Genomic DNA, 15,596 nt, shown 5'->3' on the forward strand with positions numbered 1-15,596 from the left:
CACAATGCCAGCATTATTGCTGTCTGACAGACTAATTGAATACACTGTAGAAGTAAGCCACTTCAATAGCCTTTGAATTTGAAGGGCAGAAATGAAGCTCGCTATTTAAATTCACCTTTCCAGCAGCTTTTTAGTGATGTGTGCTGTATACGCCGCCTCTTATCGCTGTGACAGCAGGGCAACACTTGTCAGGCCTGTCAGCACTATAATTGGTTGTTGTTATGCGAACTGTAGCACATCTTGTCGCACGTTTCATAGGCGCGTAGAGCGGAGTTTTCTGTTGGATTTGGTTCCCCTTTACAAATAAGGTGTTTGTCTAATGGGGAGGGGTTTTGAGCTTGTTAGGGATTTTCCCGCTGCTTTCCCAGCACATCACAGAGCAAATCTACAAAGTCGATCAGGCCGGGTGATGAGTCTGAGTTAGAGTGAATTAAAAGGAGGGATCTGCATGCTTCACGTGTGTGTGCGTGTGAGATCAAAATAGGACTTGTTCATTGACGAATAAGAAGCAAGGATTTGTTCCTCTCTTGCAAGCCAGTTCTTTAGTTGCAGGCCAGTGGGTCATCGTGGGCAGAGGAAGGAGAGACATTAATAGGGCATGTAATTCTGTGAAGGCAGGATCTTATCACAGTTGGGGAGGATGGAGACACACAGAGCCGCCCTACACTGCCACCTTCTGGCAAACCAGGAAGGAAGAATTTATTGTTTTAAATAATTTCTGCATTTTTTTTTCTTTCCAAAGGTTCTCTTTCTAAAACAGACCCAATACCAGGTTTACAAGGCCGAACCTGGAGTGGTGCCGGCAGCTTTTCCTAAAGCATAAAGTGCTGCCTTATAGGGCAAGAAGCTGCATTTTGGGGTGGGGTGTCGGCTCTGAAAGTATCTTGTAGCTTACTTTAAATGAAAAAGCTTGCATGCTTCTCTCAATAATCTGAGCTATGTATCATAGCAACTAGCTACTTTTAAGAGAAAGGTAGCATCATGTCTGGTTTTAACTTGTCAAATGGGCTTTGGACTTTTAAGTATTTCCTCTTTATTCTAAGGTGTGTGTGTGTATTTCAGTATATTTTTCACTTTTTATCTTCCTGGGATATTTCCAAGGGTATAGGAACTGCAGATACATTTTTCCCCCTCTCTAATGCATTCAGAGGAGGCTTTTAAATGTGTAGTATACTCTCTACAGACCTACAGGAAGCGCATGGCTACCATATAATGTAACTCGAAGGAGTGCAAAAACATTTTTTAAGAACTTCTTCTCGCTTTGGTTTTGATTTGGCTGATGGATAGAAAAAGGATGAGACTAAAGTCAAACCGTACAAGTACAGGGGCAAGAGAATGGGATATCCTCACCAGACATGGCCCTTTGACATCACTCTCTTATCTTTTATGTACATTCTTGTCTGCGTTTTCCATGTCGGGTTACGCCCCGTGCCCCACTTCATCACGTCACGCTCCAGATCACTTTATAAAGAAATCGCATAGATCCTCAGCGTTTGATTGATAGTTTTTGTACGTAATCTATGGAAAATGTAAATACAGTTTGAGCTAAAAGAAACTGCAGAAGGCTTTCTGCAGTAATGAGATACCAAGATGCTTCTCACATCAGCAGTGTGGTTCAGTGGTTCACATAGCAGCGCGTTTAAAAAATCTTTTCCCATCGGCCCACCAGTAATTACAGATAATATGATGATGAATGCAGATTCTGCTTTGAGGCAGAATCGGTGCTCAATTGCTTGGGCCGACAGTTGATGGGCATGCAATTTTTGTTCGTCTCGGTTTCTGTTCAAAACACTAACCCATATCTTTTAAGAGTATGTATATTCTATGTGTTTCCTTCGCAGTCTCTGTATCAGCTCATTTCCACCGAGGTTTCTGCTGCGACCGTAAACACTGAGTAACTGGCTACAACGAGCAGTATGGCATCGTCATTTAGCCCCGTTTCCAAAAACCTCAGATTTATTAGCACACTGGTGTACAACTTCTCTCTAGCCGCGTTATAAATTAAATGTGGACATGGTTGAATATTAAACACTGACAAGAAGAGTATATCATGATACGATCTTCAACTTTATGTCCCTTTCCTCAGACAATTGGACATCTTGAGTTTACCCTCCTCTACATCTGTGATGGCAGCTTAAATTGTCCATTCAGTGGGCCCTTATTTGTTTCTGAATCGAAAGCTAAAATTCCCATTTGTTTTCCATAAAGCAGTGTTGTGCCAGAACAGCTGTATGCAGCGTTTTCCACAAAAGATGGGACTTTCTCTCCAGTAGTGCTACATGCTGATTGTTGCTGCACAGCTGCTCCTTTGTAAAGTTCTGATAGCTTTTCTAATGGTGCTTATCTTGGTAACACAAATTACACGTGGAACTTAGGCTGGCACCTCTTTTCAGGTTTTGTTTGGCCAGTGGAACTTGCTTCCGTTGTGTGTCGTCTTGCCTTGGACATTAGTTATGTGCTTTTGTAAGACATTCTTTTCCCGTCTTCATTTGTTATTTGGCCTTCTTCTTCATGTTTCTACTGCCTGACTGTGTAGCTTGAAGGCCAAGTCTCACTGCCAGTCCCAGGCAAACATTAAACCACCAGTCTCTGGCTATTTCGGTGACATTACAGCAGTACTTGTGCTAAATGAATTATCACATTCATTGTGTTGACATAGTGCTCGCTGGTGACCACAGGCCAGCCGCCTCTGGCTGCTGCAGGCTTGTTATCGCAGTAGTGACGTGAGCTGGAAATACAGGGTGCTCATTGTTGTATACCCTCTCTGAGTGTGGCCAAGACTATGTTCTCTGCTCCCGGGCTTTCTAACTGTGTAGGGGAAAAACATCTTCTGTTTGTCCTGATCGGACCTCCCAAAGTGCTGCTGTTTACTTCTCCCCCATGCCCTGGATTCCATTATGGATGCCTTGTGTCTGTAGTAATGAGAGGTGTTTTTGTGCATGTCAGTCTCAAAGGTGCAATGTTTAATTCTGTCCAACAGAGGGCAGCACCATTCTACCATTTAGTCTTGCATGAAAAGATTCTTTGCGGCAGATACTTTTCTGTTTTATATGTCATTATGTGACTCAATACTTTTTTATTTAAGCTTACTTTATTAACTCTTGGGAAAGAAAAATCACTAACTGTCAATTTCTATTGCGCTTCCATAATAGATAAAAGACTATTTTGCTTGTGTTAGTGCAGACAGTTGTCCAAGTTCACAAAATATAAAGACAATTTGAACAGATCAAGTGTAAAAGTATGAAATATTACTAGATGCCAAACTCTAGCTGTTACGTTTCAAAAAATGTATTTGTTCCTATGATTGAATATGATTTTGCATGTCAGCAACTTTGAAAATGTGTTTTGCGGGTTAATTCAGTAAACACACTTAAGAGCAACTAACTTTTCCTCTCTTATGCTTAGTAAACTGCTGATGGCAATTCCTCTTCCAGCAAGGGGTCTTGATCGCCCTAAACATAAAGAATTGTCTCAGGACTTTGCCCACTTAGCCAACCGACTGCCACTTTTGGTTGAAGTTTAGAAAGAGACATGAGCTCCAGTGTTTTCCAAGACAAAAAAAAAACAACTAAACAACAACACCAACACATTACAGTTGAGTGTTTTCATTGTATCTGTCCTCTCTGCCATAAGTGAGGTGAAAGGACAATAGAAGATATGAGGCCAGCCATTTTGTGGGAAGACTTGGGGTGAAGTGTTACCCTAACCCCACGTTTGATCCATTTAAACATGTCAGCTTGGTGAAGCAGCATGGGTCAGAGTGCAGGAAGAGAGGGCGCGGTTCACTCATCATCAATTAAACACACACTACTTAGTTAATGAGATCTCACACACACACACACACACACACACACACACACACACACACACACACACACACACACACACACACAGAGAACTAGATAGAGCTGTTACTGGGTCATAATCTTGCTGTTTTTCACTATGAGCTTTGGGTTAATTGTACATCTTCCCTTTTCTAATGCACACACTGACACACAAGCACGCACTTACTCTGACCTGCAACTTGCACCCATTCAAATTTATTGCTCCTCTGTGAATTCCTCGGGATAATGAAGCCTAGAAAGTGCAAGATGCTTACCTTTGTGTGTTTTGATGAACTGCGAGCACTTGTTTCTGACGTTGCTGTGGCTTGTGTTTGTGCGTACCGTGGTGGGACTATTTACGCTCTTTTGTGAGGAAGTAAGCTTATTTGTAGGATAAGACTAGAAAAATATCCAAATGTTAAGTGACGGAAGACAATTCACTGGGATTCACATCTATAAATCTTGCTGCTGTGTACGTAGATGATCCAATAACAGCTTCACTTTATATGCATAACTTCTAAATAATGGCACCCTTAAAGTGGAACAAACCTCTTCCCTTTGGTAATTTAGTTCCCCTCTGTGTTCACAATTTACAGGTCAAGCCACCGTGGGTGCATGTGATTGTCCACGTTTCCACTTAGGGGCAGTGTTCTCTCTGTGGGCTCAAACAACAAGGTTGCTTGACACAAAGAGCACAGTCATTGTTGGAGTAGCAGCATCTCATTTATCTGTATTAGTGCAGACGCTTCCATTTGCACCATACAGCACATATGCAATGTACGTTTTGTCTGGATTTGCCTACTCGTTGCTTTGCTGTAACATCTGTCTGTCTCTGCATGTGTTTGTTTGAGTGAACTGTGTGTTCAGGAGACATTTGCTGCCAAACAGTGTGCGTATGTGTCTTTGTGTCGGTGGGTGCTTGTCTGCATAAACCCCTTCTCTCTCCGCAGCATCCACCAGGCAGTAAGGCGAAGTAGGCCGCTTAAAGATAGCTCTCGGCAGCCTCAATACCAACTCCCAAAATATATCTGCTCATGAGAGTCATCATCACCCTCCCTCCCTCCCCTCTTTCTCATTCTTGCGTCGCTCCATCTTCTCTTAAAAATAGAAAGAGAATCAACATTTGTGTGGTCACCCATGACTTCTCCTGCAGCTTGACCCACTGGGGAAATGTTTGCATGATACAAAATGATCCGCCATTCCTAATTATTAATGCTAACGTGGATTCTAGATATCTGCCAATGATGTGGACAAATCTGTTAAGGATAACGATGATCTCCATTACATTACATTACGGTCATTTTGCAGACGCTTTTATCCAAAGCGACTTACAATGAGTGTGTTCCACATCGGTAGGCAAAAGAACTTCAGGTCACAAGAAATCATAAGTGCATTTCCTTCCAAAAACAAACTGCTAAGAGCATATGTAGTGCTAGAGTAAGTGCAGTGAGTTAGATACCTAGACAAATGGGAAGACAATTTAGAAAACAAAAACAATTTAGGAATCTCCATTTTCCACGTTTTTGTCTTCCAATATCCAGGATTGTCCAAATCCCAAGAACAATCACTTTATGAAGATCTAATATATGCAGAAAAAGAGCAAATGATTCCGTTTATTTGTACGAACCACTTCAGGAGAATTTTTACAATTTTTGCTCTTTGAATTAGTATCACCAATGCTATCTTCTCAATTCGTTCTCCTCATGCAGACCACCAGCAGTATGCAGGTCAAATCAGTCGGTTCAGTTTATGTCAACGTGCTTGTTTCACTGATAAATCGGTGATCTGTCCAGCCCCCCCCCCCCCAAAAAAAGCTTTGTCTCCAGTTTGCTCGGCGTTAGGCACTGACCCCCTCCCCCACCTGGCGTAACTCTCACAAAAAAACTGGCTTTGGAAAATGAATGAATAAAAAGTTGAATGTACCGTCTCATATCAGCTCAATATTCTAACTGCTGCCTGCATGTGCCGACACCAAGAGCGTACTCCCCTCCCGTTGGCCCACATCCACAAAGAATGAGGACAATAGTTTGGCTCAGAGACATGTGTGCCTAATGTAGTCCTTTTATGTGGGAAAGTGGAACTGTATGGAGATGGGAGTGACAGAAGATCACTGTGTTCCTGTTTTCTTTACGTCTCTTTCTCCTGTTTGTCTGCTCGCTCTCAGTTATGGCTGCAGTGACTCTGCCTGCTATTCAGCGTTTTTCAAACTTACTCGTTACGAGTGGCCAACAGTAAAGTCCGTGGTTGTTATTTCCTTTTTGGATTGGATGAAGATGGTCGTGTCATGTTTTTCAGTTGAATAGGACCTCAATGGTACATTCTCATTTTGTTATCTATAAAAAACTAGGCAAAATATGATAACTCGGTTATTGAGGCTCAAGTAAAAGAAGTGCAGTGAGTGTTTTACATGAAAGCTTACTTGATATCGACAAGATTGTACTGCAGATGAAAATATGCCTCTAAAGTAGCTATGGCGACATCGACTGTGACCAGTTCTGAGTAAAGAATGCTTGAAGTTCAAAGGCAGGTCAGTGACTCTGTACGTGAAATGCTGAAAAACAGGGCTGTTTTAAACACATCTTGCAAAAAAACTAAAAATGTCATTGTAGCAGTTTTAAAAAAAACAAACAAAAAAAAAAGTCTAAAGATACCCAAAGTCAGTCCGATTCGTGCCTCTATGAAAAATATCACGTTTGTCTATTCAAAAAATTGTTGCTCAAAGATGCATCAGGCTGTATTAAATTGGTGCGCCTTTTGGTTTAGCCTTAGAACTGGATACCAAACAGGACAAAGCTATGTTATCAAACAGATACAGAATCCATGAAATGAAATCCACAGCATCCTGAGGCAGCCATGCTTTTTAATTTTAAGTGTTGCCTTCAATGCCTAAAAAAGCCCTGAGATATTTCAAAGTTGGCTTACCATTTACATAGAAAAAAAAAAGCACAGTGATTTCTGTAGTCTTTGATCTTCTTGTGGCTTTCATACGCCCTCTTTTGTATTTAAACCTGTTATTGTTTGCAATCTCTTACATTTCCTGGCAGCTAATGCTATTTTAGAAAAAAATAGTCTGATGACACGGGAAACATTTGGACTGCACGTCCTGCTACTGTCCAACCCCTGGATTACAAGTCAGTCACATTAGGTTCAGGATGCCTCTTCAACCCCCGCTTTGCATTTACACTCACGGGTTTCCGTACATATGCTAGTGCACACAAACCTCTGCACACCCACACAACAATATCGAGGTCAGATTGCGAGATAGACACAGACCCCCTCCATCTCTGCACACCCTCTGGCTACCTCTCTGTGAGCTGTTCACTCATGTAGAAGTGGACCCATCTGCCCTGAGAGACGATGAGAAAATAGACACACAGGGATGCAGGCAGAGACAACACATGTAATGTGCACACGCATACAAGAATGCAAAAAAGGCAGAGGTGGGAATTAGGCTCTGAGAAAATTAGGGAGGATGCCAGATAGAGAGGAGAAGAGGGAGGGAGAGCAAGGGAGATCTGTGCGGCGTTGCCCTGAGATACAGGATGTCGTAATAAGGCAATTGGGAGAGAAAGAGAGAGAGTGAGAATGGAAGGGACCAAATCAAAGCGGAAAGTGGGGGAGGAGCAGGTTGCCTCAAGGAGAAATCTGTCGATTTTTCTCGTGGTGTGACAAGCCGACACCCCTCTCCCTGCTCAGAGAGTGGAAGGCTCCAGCTTGCTCTGGGCTCTGTTGTTGTGCAGAGCTGCAGAAGGCCTGACAGAGCCAGCTAGACGGAGAAAAGGAAGGGTGAAACACAGACAGAGGCAGACACACTGTGGATTGAGAGCTGAGTCCTCATTTCATTTCCCAATTCTACCTGCGACACCAGAGAGGAAGGACACAAAGGGAAGGGGGCAAAAAAAAGACAGAGCATCAGTGAAAGCAAGGGAAGTCAGGGAGAGGCAAGGTGAAGGAGGAGAAGGGAGGAAGGAAAGGGAGGGAGGAAGGAGGCTCTAGCACGAGGAGGGGCGCCTGACTGACATTGCTGCTCTCGCTATCAGCTCACACACGCACACACACGTCTGCACAGGCAGACGCACACCCAGACGGACTGTGCTCTGCACAGCTGCTGCTCTTTTATTATCTTCCGTGGAGCCTTGCCCTCCATCCTTTCTTCTCCTCCGAGCGAGAGGACAAGAGAGACGGAGAGAAGAGGAAGAGAGAGAGAGAGAAGGACGAGGAGGAGGAGGAGGCAGTAACCCTCTCCTCTCCTTTACTCAGACACACAGCAAAGATAGGGACAGAGCAGTAAAAAAAAAAAAACGAGCAGCTTTCTGTTCTATTTTGCCGTCTCCTTTGGTCTCTCGGCCAGAGAGCGGCTAACAGGCACTGCTCATGTCCGTGAACTCGGAGAAATCCTCGTCCCCTGAAAGGTAACACCTAATCTTCCTTTTCCCCTCTCTCCTTATGCTCATCATTCCGTCCAGATACATCTGTGTGCATGGCTGTTTTCCTTTTTTTGGTACGTCTTCACATTTCTCACCAGAGCTCTCTCCTACCACCAGCACCCTCAGCACCTCCATGTTTTGCTGCCTTTCTCTTTTTGTTTCTGTGTGGTTTCTTCTTTTGTCTGGGTCACGGCAGAGAGACCGTAGCGAGGGGGAAAATGCAGCGGCTCATTGTTTCGCATGTTGCTGTTACGTTTCAGAGCATGTACAGTACCTGCACATCGTCTCACATTAGAAACCCGTCCACAAACCTCCTTCTTCCTCTGATGCTGTACATCCCCTATGATAATGATGAATATGATACATGTGTATATGTACACTAGGACACATGCACACATGCTGTCTGTGGTGCTGGAGCACAGAGCTTACACAGCAAGAGTGTCAACATACGTCAACATCCAACAGCAGCAGCAGTGCATCTCAGCAGCGATGCAAGATAACAGCTCACCACATGACGCACCTCAGTGCATAACATCACTGAACAATGCCACACAACTTCTTAACAAACACGCGCGCTTTTTAACATATTTTGGCCAATGTTCGATAAAGTATACGCATATCAAATGGTGTTAAGTAGTGTGGTCACAAGGCCTGTTATCAGTCACAAAACACACCGTGGTGTGTTGAATAGAAGCACGTTATGTAAGCCAAAAAAAGCACAAATAACAACTTTATTCAAATTGCCATGTTAGGATGTTAATGCACAACAAGCACGTGCATCGAGGCCGGCGATGGTAGGGCAGCCATTACTCATCTCAGCCTTGTTAGTAATTTGAGATTACGCCACTCTTTTATAATGTCGACTCATTTATGCCACATTCCATCCTGCCACGCAGGCCTGCGAGATCAAATGGATGCAGTACTTGATTTATTTATTTTCTTCAACTGAGTTGCTTGGATGATCCTGATTTAGAAGGTCTGCATTCGTTGTTCTGGAACAGAGGAGAAAAGAAATAATAAATGTTGGAGAATAAAAGCTAAATATTGGTAGTTTTCTATGCCAGTGAGTCTCAAAGCAAAGCCATGAAAAGCCATGTGATGCGTGTGCAAAAGCTCTTAGATGAATGCACAAGAACCCATATTCATTCAGATCTAATCGGACAAAGCCCACATTCCAGCATGCAGAAAAAAGCGGAAAGAGCTTGATTTGACGGGTGCTGGAGGGTGAGGAGCTGGCAGACTGAATGACTCAGGTAGCCACTGATGCAGTGCCAAGTACGATCAGGAGGAGCTGCTGCCATTCAGACAACCTTGTGCTAAGCCCTAGACTGGCACACTTCAGCACATAGCACTGTGGACACACAGATAGGCAAAAGTAAATGGGCATTGACAATATCGGACATTATTAGATGGGTAGTCGGGCACAGAGGAGGGTCGAACTGTATTGGTCTTGAGAAGTAGAATTCAATATGGAGTAAGAGGCAGTGAAACACACATACTGTGAAGAGACAGCAAGAGTGGATGTGTTGGATGAAAACTGTCTTACTATAGAGGATCTACCAAAAGGAAATAGGATTCCTAATCCTTGGGGCACTCATATCACCGAACCACATATCATATGTCAGCCCCCATATGGTGAGATTTGTGGTCTTTATCCTGGGGCTTGTTTTTTTTTCTTCCTCACTTGTTTGGGTCTCAGCAGTCTGTAATTAAGAATAATGCAGCATTCCCCTGTGACATGGCAAAGACTGACACTCATGGATGCACTGCTGCCCTCTTTATCTCCACCAACATCTCATATGACCACTGCAATGGGTTTCCCCAGTTAACCATTTCGAAGTCTCTTAACAGATTTACTTTGCATGACAAGCTGGACTGGAGAACAAGAATCACGGGGGAATCCGCAGCTGTGTTAGTGCGACATGGAAAGCTGCGCCCATGTCATGTTCATGCTGGCATCAGCCTTGTCAATAGCTGGGCAGCTGAAGGAAAAAGGCTGAAAAGGCAAAAATTTGTCAGAAAGATTAGATCTATGGTGCTACAGGCGTTGTATGTCCCTGCCAACATGAATTTGATTCCAACTCTTTCAATAATCAATAAATTTTTGATAGATTTTAGTCAGTCAGCGAGTAAAAGAGGAAATTATTTCCCCCTTTAAAGTTCCTAAGTATGGCAATTCCCTGCATTTCTCACTGATAAATAGCAAAAACGGAGCTAATATTACATCTGTTTAATGGATTTTACGACTGCTTAGTGAAGTATTGAGATTCAGTGATAATGTTGAACGTGAACCAAAACATGTCTGCATTGTTGTTCTTCACACATTAACTGACCCATTGTTCTGACCCTGACCCTGTCTACAACACTGTCAGATGCTAAACACACATGCGCGCGCGCGCACACACACACACACACACACACAAATACATGCACAGTTCAGGTGGGCTTCATTTGGAATGTGCATCGGCATGTTTTGTCAACAATTAGGCAAAGTGGATTGGATGTGTGTAAAGCTGAATGGGCTTGTTGGGCCCAGCTACCCCTAAAAAGGGCAAGTAGTCACACTGTGACAGATTTCTTGTGGAGCACTCGCATTAGGAAGATGATCCCCATTTGTAACCTGGCACTTGAGGCACGACGGAGATGGATGGTGGACGAGGAGTGCATCTGTGTGTGCGTGTGTGTGTGTGTGAGGATAGTTAAGTGTTGCCAGCGAGCAGCTTAAAGCTCCTTTTTTAGGGGCGACGGCACGTCATTTTGGGTTATAACCACTGCTCTTTGGAGGAGGCTTATGTTCTTTGAAGAGAATTACTCCAAGAATCAAACTGGCGTTGACTAAATAAACATCAGAAAGTCAAAAGTTTATAGGCTTTGCTTCAAAGTTAGGTTGTAACTCGTGTGGTTTTAGTAGCGGTTTATAGTAGAGTACTAAAGAAAAAAAAAACTGCCGGGGAAAACTGTCTCTTTTTTTTGTGTTTAGATGAATGTGATCCTTAGGTGAGGTGAAGAAAATGCTACACAACCAACAAACCGTTGTGGTAGTAAATGATAAAACAGTATGTAAACCTTATTTTTTACATGCTCTGAGTGTTAACTGTGTTTGCGGAAGTATACCTTTCAAGTGTCGAACTCAGCTCGTCTCTGGTTGAAACACAGATTGCCACTACATCGACATATTTTAGCTTTTCTGTTGTCTGTTACTTGGATGTGGTGGCTAAAATTCTCTAATTGTTGCGGCTCTAGAAAAAAAGGCAGCTGCAAAGCTGAAGGAGATTAAACCAAAGCAGAAGATAAAAGGGAGAAGAAAAAAAAATAGGGCAGATGGAGCAACTAAGTATGCAGTATCGAGTGTTGGAATGTATCCAGTCGGTCAGTAAACCAGTCCCGTACTGCAGACAATGTCATGTCCAGTAGCTATCACGTTCATGCAGTGTATGTAGCTTTGACTGACCTATATGGCCTCCACCATCTTCTCTGGTCTGACCCACATCGCTGCAAACACACACAGGGTACACGATCACACTCAAACACACACACACACACAGACATTAGCAGCCCTAGCCATGCTGCGACATGACAATAGCTAATGAAGCGTGGCAGCGAGCTAGCTAGAAAACTAGCCCACCTGCCCTGCCTGTCTGGCTTTCTGGCCCCCATTAGCCACACCATGCCACCAGCCCCTTCTCATGGCTGAATGGAAACAGAGGATTTGCTTTAATTTCTCTCCTGCCAACTTGTTTCAGTTTTACTTTCCCCTCCAACCTTGGGGCAGGTGGAAACAGAGACACCTCATGCGTGCCGTCTCTCCTGTCCTGTCCTTCTGAGGGCTTCTGGTGATGTGATCATGGTAAATAGAAGTGCCTGTGGGTGTATGTGCTCAGAAGTTTTTTTTAGGAATTGCCAACCAGTCTAACCTGATCACATAGATGTGTCACCAGAATGACACTGGGAATTTCCACTCCGTCCAATCAAATCCTAGGTGGTTAATCAGTAATAGGAATTACTGAGTCAAGAATCTCGTCGGCAGGAACAAGACACCTCACAAGCAGTGTGTCGGTCCCCATGGTGATACACCCAAGGAGCGGTCATGTGATCGGTACTCGGGCACTTGATCTCCAAAGATCGCCTCATTAGGGTGCTGGCATCAACAAGTGCAGCACGGGGGTCAAAGGTCACATTGTATTATCATTAGGTGTGTGAAAACGAATGAGAAATGTATACAACGTTGTCTGATACTGCTGATGTGGTGCAGTGAAACGGGGATCACTGCATATCCCATTGATAGGGCATTAACAGTCCTGTTCCCTCTCCCAGTTTATGTCGCCTACATGCACTTATGGCGAAACTTCTCCTCGAGAAGCTTGAGTTTCAGACTCCTCTGCCTTTTGTTTATCTTTCCCAGTCATGCACAGTGAAAGCACAGCTTCCTGCTCTCAGTGCTACTGCATTCCGATGTGAAAGTATGATCTTGGGTTTTGGCCGAAGTTTAGAGCAAATTATGAATTGAATGTCTTCTACAAAGAAGCTGGATTGGTGAAGTGGTGAGGTTCGATCTGGTTTGGCTTTTTGATGATCCACATTTTGTGTGTTTCTGCGTGTTCACACCCCGTTGAAAGTGTGTTTACATATACAACATTCCAGCCTTTCCTGCGGTGCGTTACTTGGTCGTGTTATAGCACTCACTCTCTCGACAACCTTTTCACCACGTCTCCATCTCCTCCTTTCCCAGTTTTTTTTTTTTTGCATTTGTGTGTGCACATTTATTTATTTATTTTTTCAAGTGAAAGTATAACGCAGACTTTTTATGTATCTCATTCTTATACCATACACAGTGTGGGACATTTGTGTGTGGGAACTGTTCATTAGTGAGTGTTGAGTGTTTTGTTTTTAATTTATTTTTGTATTTCCTTTATTATTATCTATAGCAGAGAACCTAAATGGGTACCTTTCTGTTTCCAGCTGCAAATAGTCTTCTTTACGACACGCACTTTGGATTTGACCTCTCCCGAATCCCTTCAATTACACTTTTGAATCGCAGTATATTTTTAGTCGCTATCTGTGCTCCAAAGGAAAATCATAGGTTCACTGTACTTCCAGTATACATCATTACTTATCTCCAGAAAAAAAATGAAATGGAATACTCTTCTTTAGCTCCTTCATCTTAGTATTTTATGTCTTCAGCTGCTGCCTAGATAGTTATCATGCAGCCAGGACCCTTTTCTCTCATTAGTTCACAGCTATCTGCCATCAGCATATTAGTCTTCCTTGATTCGACTGCCACACTGTAAGTTATACTCAGCAGAAACAGCAAAATGGAGAGGAATGGAGGGGGATTTTTTTTGGGGGGGGGGCGGGGTACATCGATAGCCCTGGGAGAGGGATGATCCCGCAGAGGAATTGAGGAGGAGATGATAAAGCCCGAGTAAGAATACAGGGTAGAGGAAATGAAGAAGACTTGGATAGAAACAGAGAGTGGAGAACAGGAACAACTCAAGAGAGAAGCTCTGATAGACTCAGATAAAATGCAGAAGGGGGGGAAGGAGAGGCGAGGCAAGAAGAGGGGGAAGATGGAGGGAGAAGATAGATGGCTCTCTGCAGACTTGCGCAGTGTGTCGGGTAATGCTAGGTCACCAGTGGACTAATCTCTACTGATGCTGCAGCGTTGAGGCAGTGGAATGACAATGACCTGTTTGTGTTTGCGGGGAGGCACGTGTTTGTTTTTGAGGCTTTGCAACTGCATGTGTGTGAAAAGATAACAGGTACCACTTTTGGTCGTCCTGTTACAGTCAAACTTGCACACAAACAAACTTAATAACCCTATTCAAAGCCCTCTACCCTGTACTGAGTCACTCGTCTGCTGCACAACTGCAAACACTGTTCAATTGTTGTGCTTCCTCCTGCAGCATGGTCATGTGTGTGTGTGTGTGTGAGAGAGTGTGTGTGTTTTCCTCATCAACTCTGAGTGGGTAGGGTTTATTGAGCTCTGAACTCACAAAGGACTTGTCAAGCATGCTGTCCCATACCCATGCCCCAAGTTTGACAGTAGTGAATTGGCCCTGATAGACAATTGCTGCACAGTGTTGTATGGGGCCCGGTGATTGTATTTCATCAAGTCCATTTACAGTATTAGACACAATTAGCAGGTATGAAATCCTTGAGTCATATTTAGTTTAGCTCCCATCGTTTGCAAGTGGCAGAAGCAACTGAAGTCTATGTTCAGCTGTTAAAAAGCCAGTGAAAAATGAGAAAGTCTTTCGTGGTTGCTACTTAACAGTTAAACATTAGCATCAGTTGAGCTTGCGTAGTACATTTGCATAACATGTAGCAGTAACCTGGATAGCTGAGAAAATGAGATGAGCAGCAGATTGGTGATATAGATGTTTCTGCCCACGTGCGGAATTGCAGAGGAAGGAGGGATGGAGGGGTTGGTCACATGCGGATTTTCCTCAATAATGTGTGTGTTAAATTGACTCCAAAACCACTGAATGCGTCGTGAGCCTTGAGGGCGTGGGACATGTCAAGAGCGGAGCAGAGGCTGTAAAGGCAGTTCTTACACTGAGTGAAGTTTTTTCTCCACATTTCTGCACATTGATTGAAGCACAGAACGAAAACCGCTACAAAATCAAAATCAGTCAGCACTCTCGCGGAGCTTTGCAGCGTCCCACATCAACTTTCCATCAACTTTCCATCAACTGTATTTTGCTTTCTTTTGTGCCTATCAAAGTAATGTTGTTAAGGTGAATCAAGCACATATTTAACATGTTGGATTAATGAATGAATATTGCAGCCATGCAATCCAGCTACAATACAACTGAATCAAATTCCGATGAGACGTTGTCATTGTGGATGTGTTGGCAGTGTTGTTCTTCTGCTCATCTGACTGGGAAGTCATCCTGCGCTCCGGGATTAGTTTTATTTAGATCATTCTTGTTATTGAGCTGGGATTATGGAGGTGAACAAATCGTAGAAGTTTTTCTACACCTGCGCCTCCTTCCGGGTGGTTTATTCAAAGGGTTAGTTCAGCCCTTTTTCCTGATACCTTCAGTGGCATCTCTCCATTTAGAAAGCCTTGCGGTCTGAGCACGAGGCCAGAGGATTTTGCTCTTGGCATTGACATTGAAATAACAGCTGAAGCAAACTCTGATGGGTTTACATCATACTTTTTCAACCACTTTAAATTTCATTAAACATCACCGAAACATTGATTCACAGTTATGTGCCTAATGAATGATCCCACTGTGTGTATACAGACATCATCTCCGGATCATTTCGCCAGATGAAAGCCTCCAGTCTCTGTTCTCACGCACAAACAACGGGCAGAGTAAACTTGGAGAGAACAGCACAA

General features: G+C 43.5%; 1 protein-coding gene across 6 annotated transcripts in view; it reads left to right on the top strand.

Annotated features, from left to right (window-relative positions):
• Nucleotides 1-15,596, top strand: part of srpk2 (SRSF protein kinase 2) — a 62,762-nt gene that overhangs the window by 10,434 nt on the left and 36,732 nt on the right. Inside the window, exon 1 of one of the 6 annotated variants that reach the window (XM_075470293.1) lies at nt 7,544-8,236. The exons of the other annotated variants lie outside the window; for them this stretch is intronic. Coding sequence (XP_075326408.1) covers nt 8,199-8,236 — 38 coding nt within the window. The 5' untranslated portion in view covers nt 7,544-8,198. Of the gene's footprint in view, nt 1-7,543; nt 8,237-15,596 lie in introns of those variants that run through there. 6 annotated transcript variants of the gene reach the window in all.

This window comes from Odontesthes bonariensis, chromosome 7, assembly GCF_027942865.1.
Source record: "Odontesthes bonariensis isolate fOdoBon6 chromosome 7, fOdoBon6.hap1, whole genome shotgun sequence".
NCBI classification, from domain to species: Eukaryota; Metazoa; Chordata; class Actinopteri; order Atheriniformes; family Atherinopsidae; genus Odontesthes; species Odontesthes bonariensis.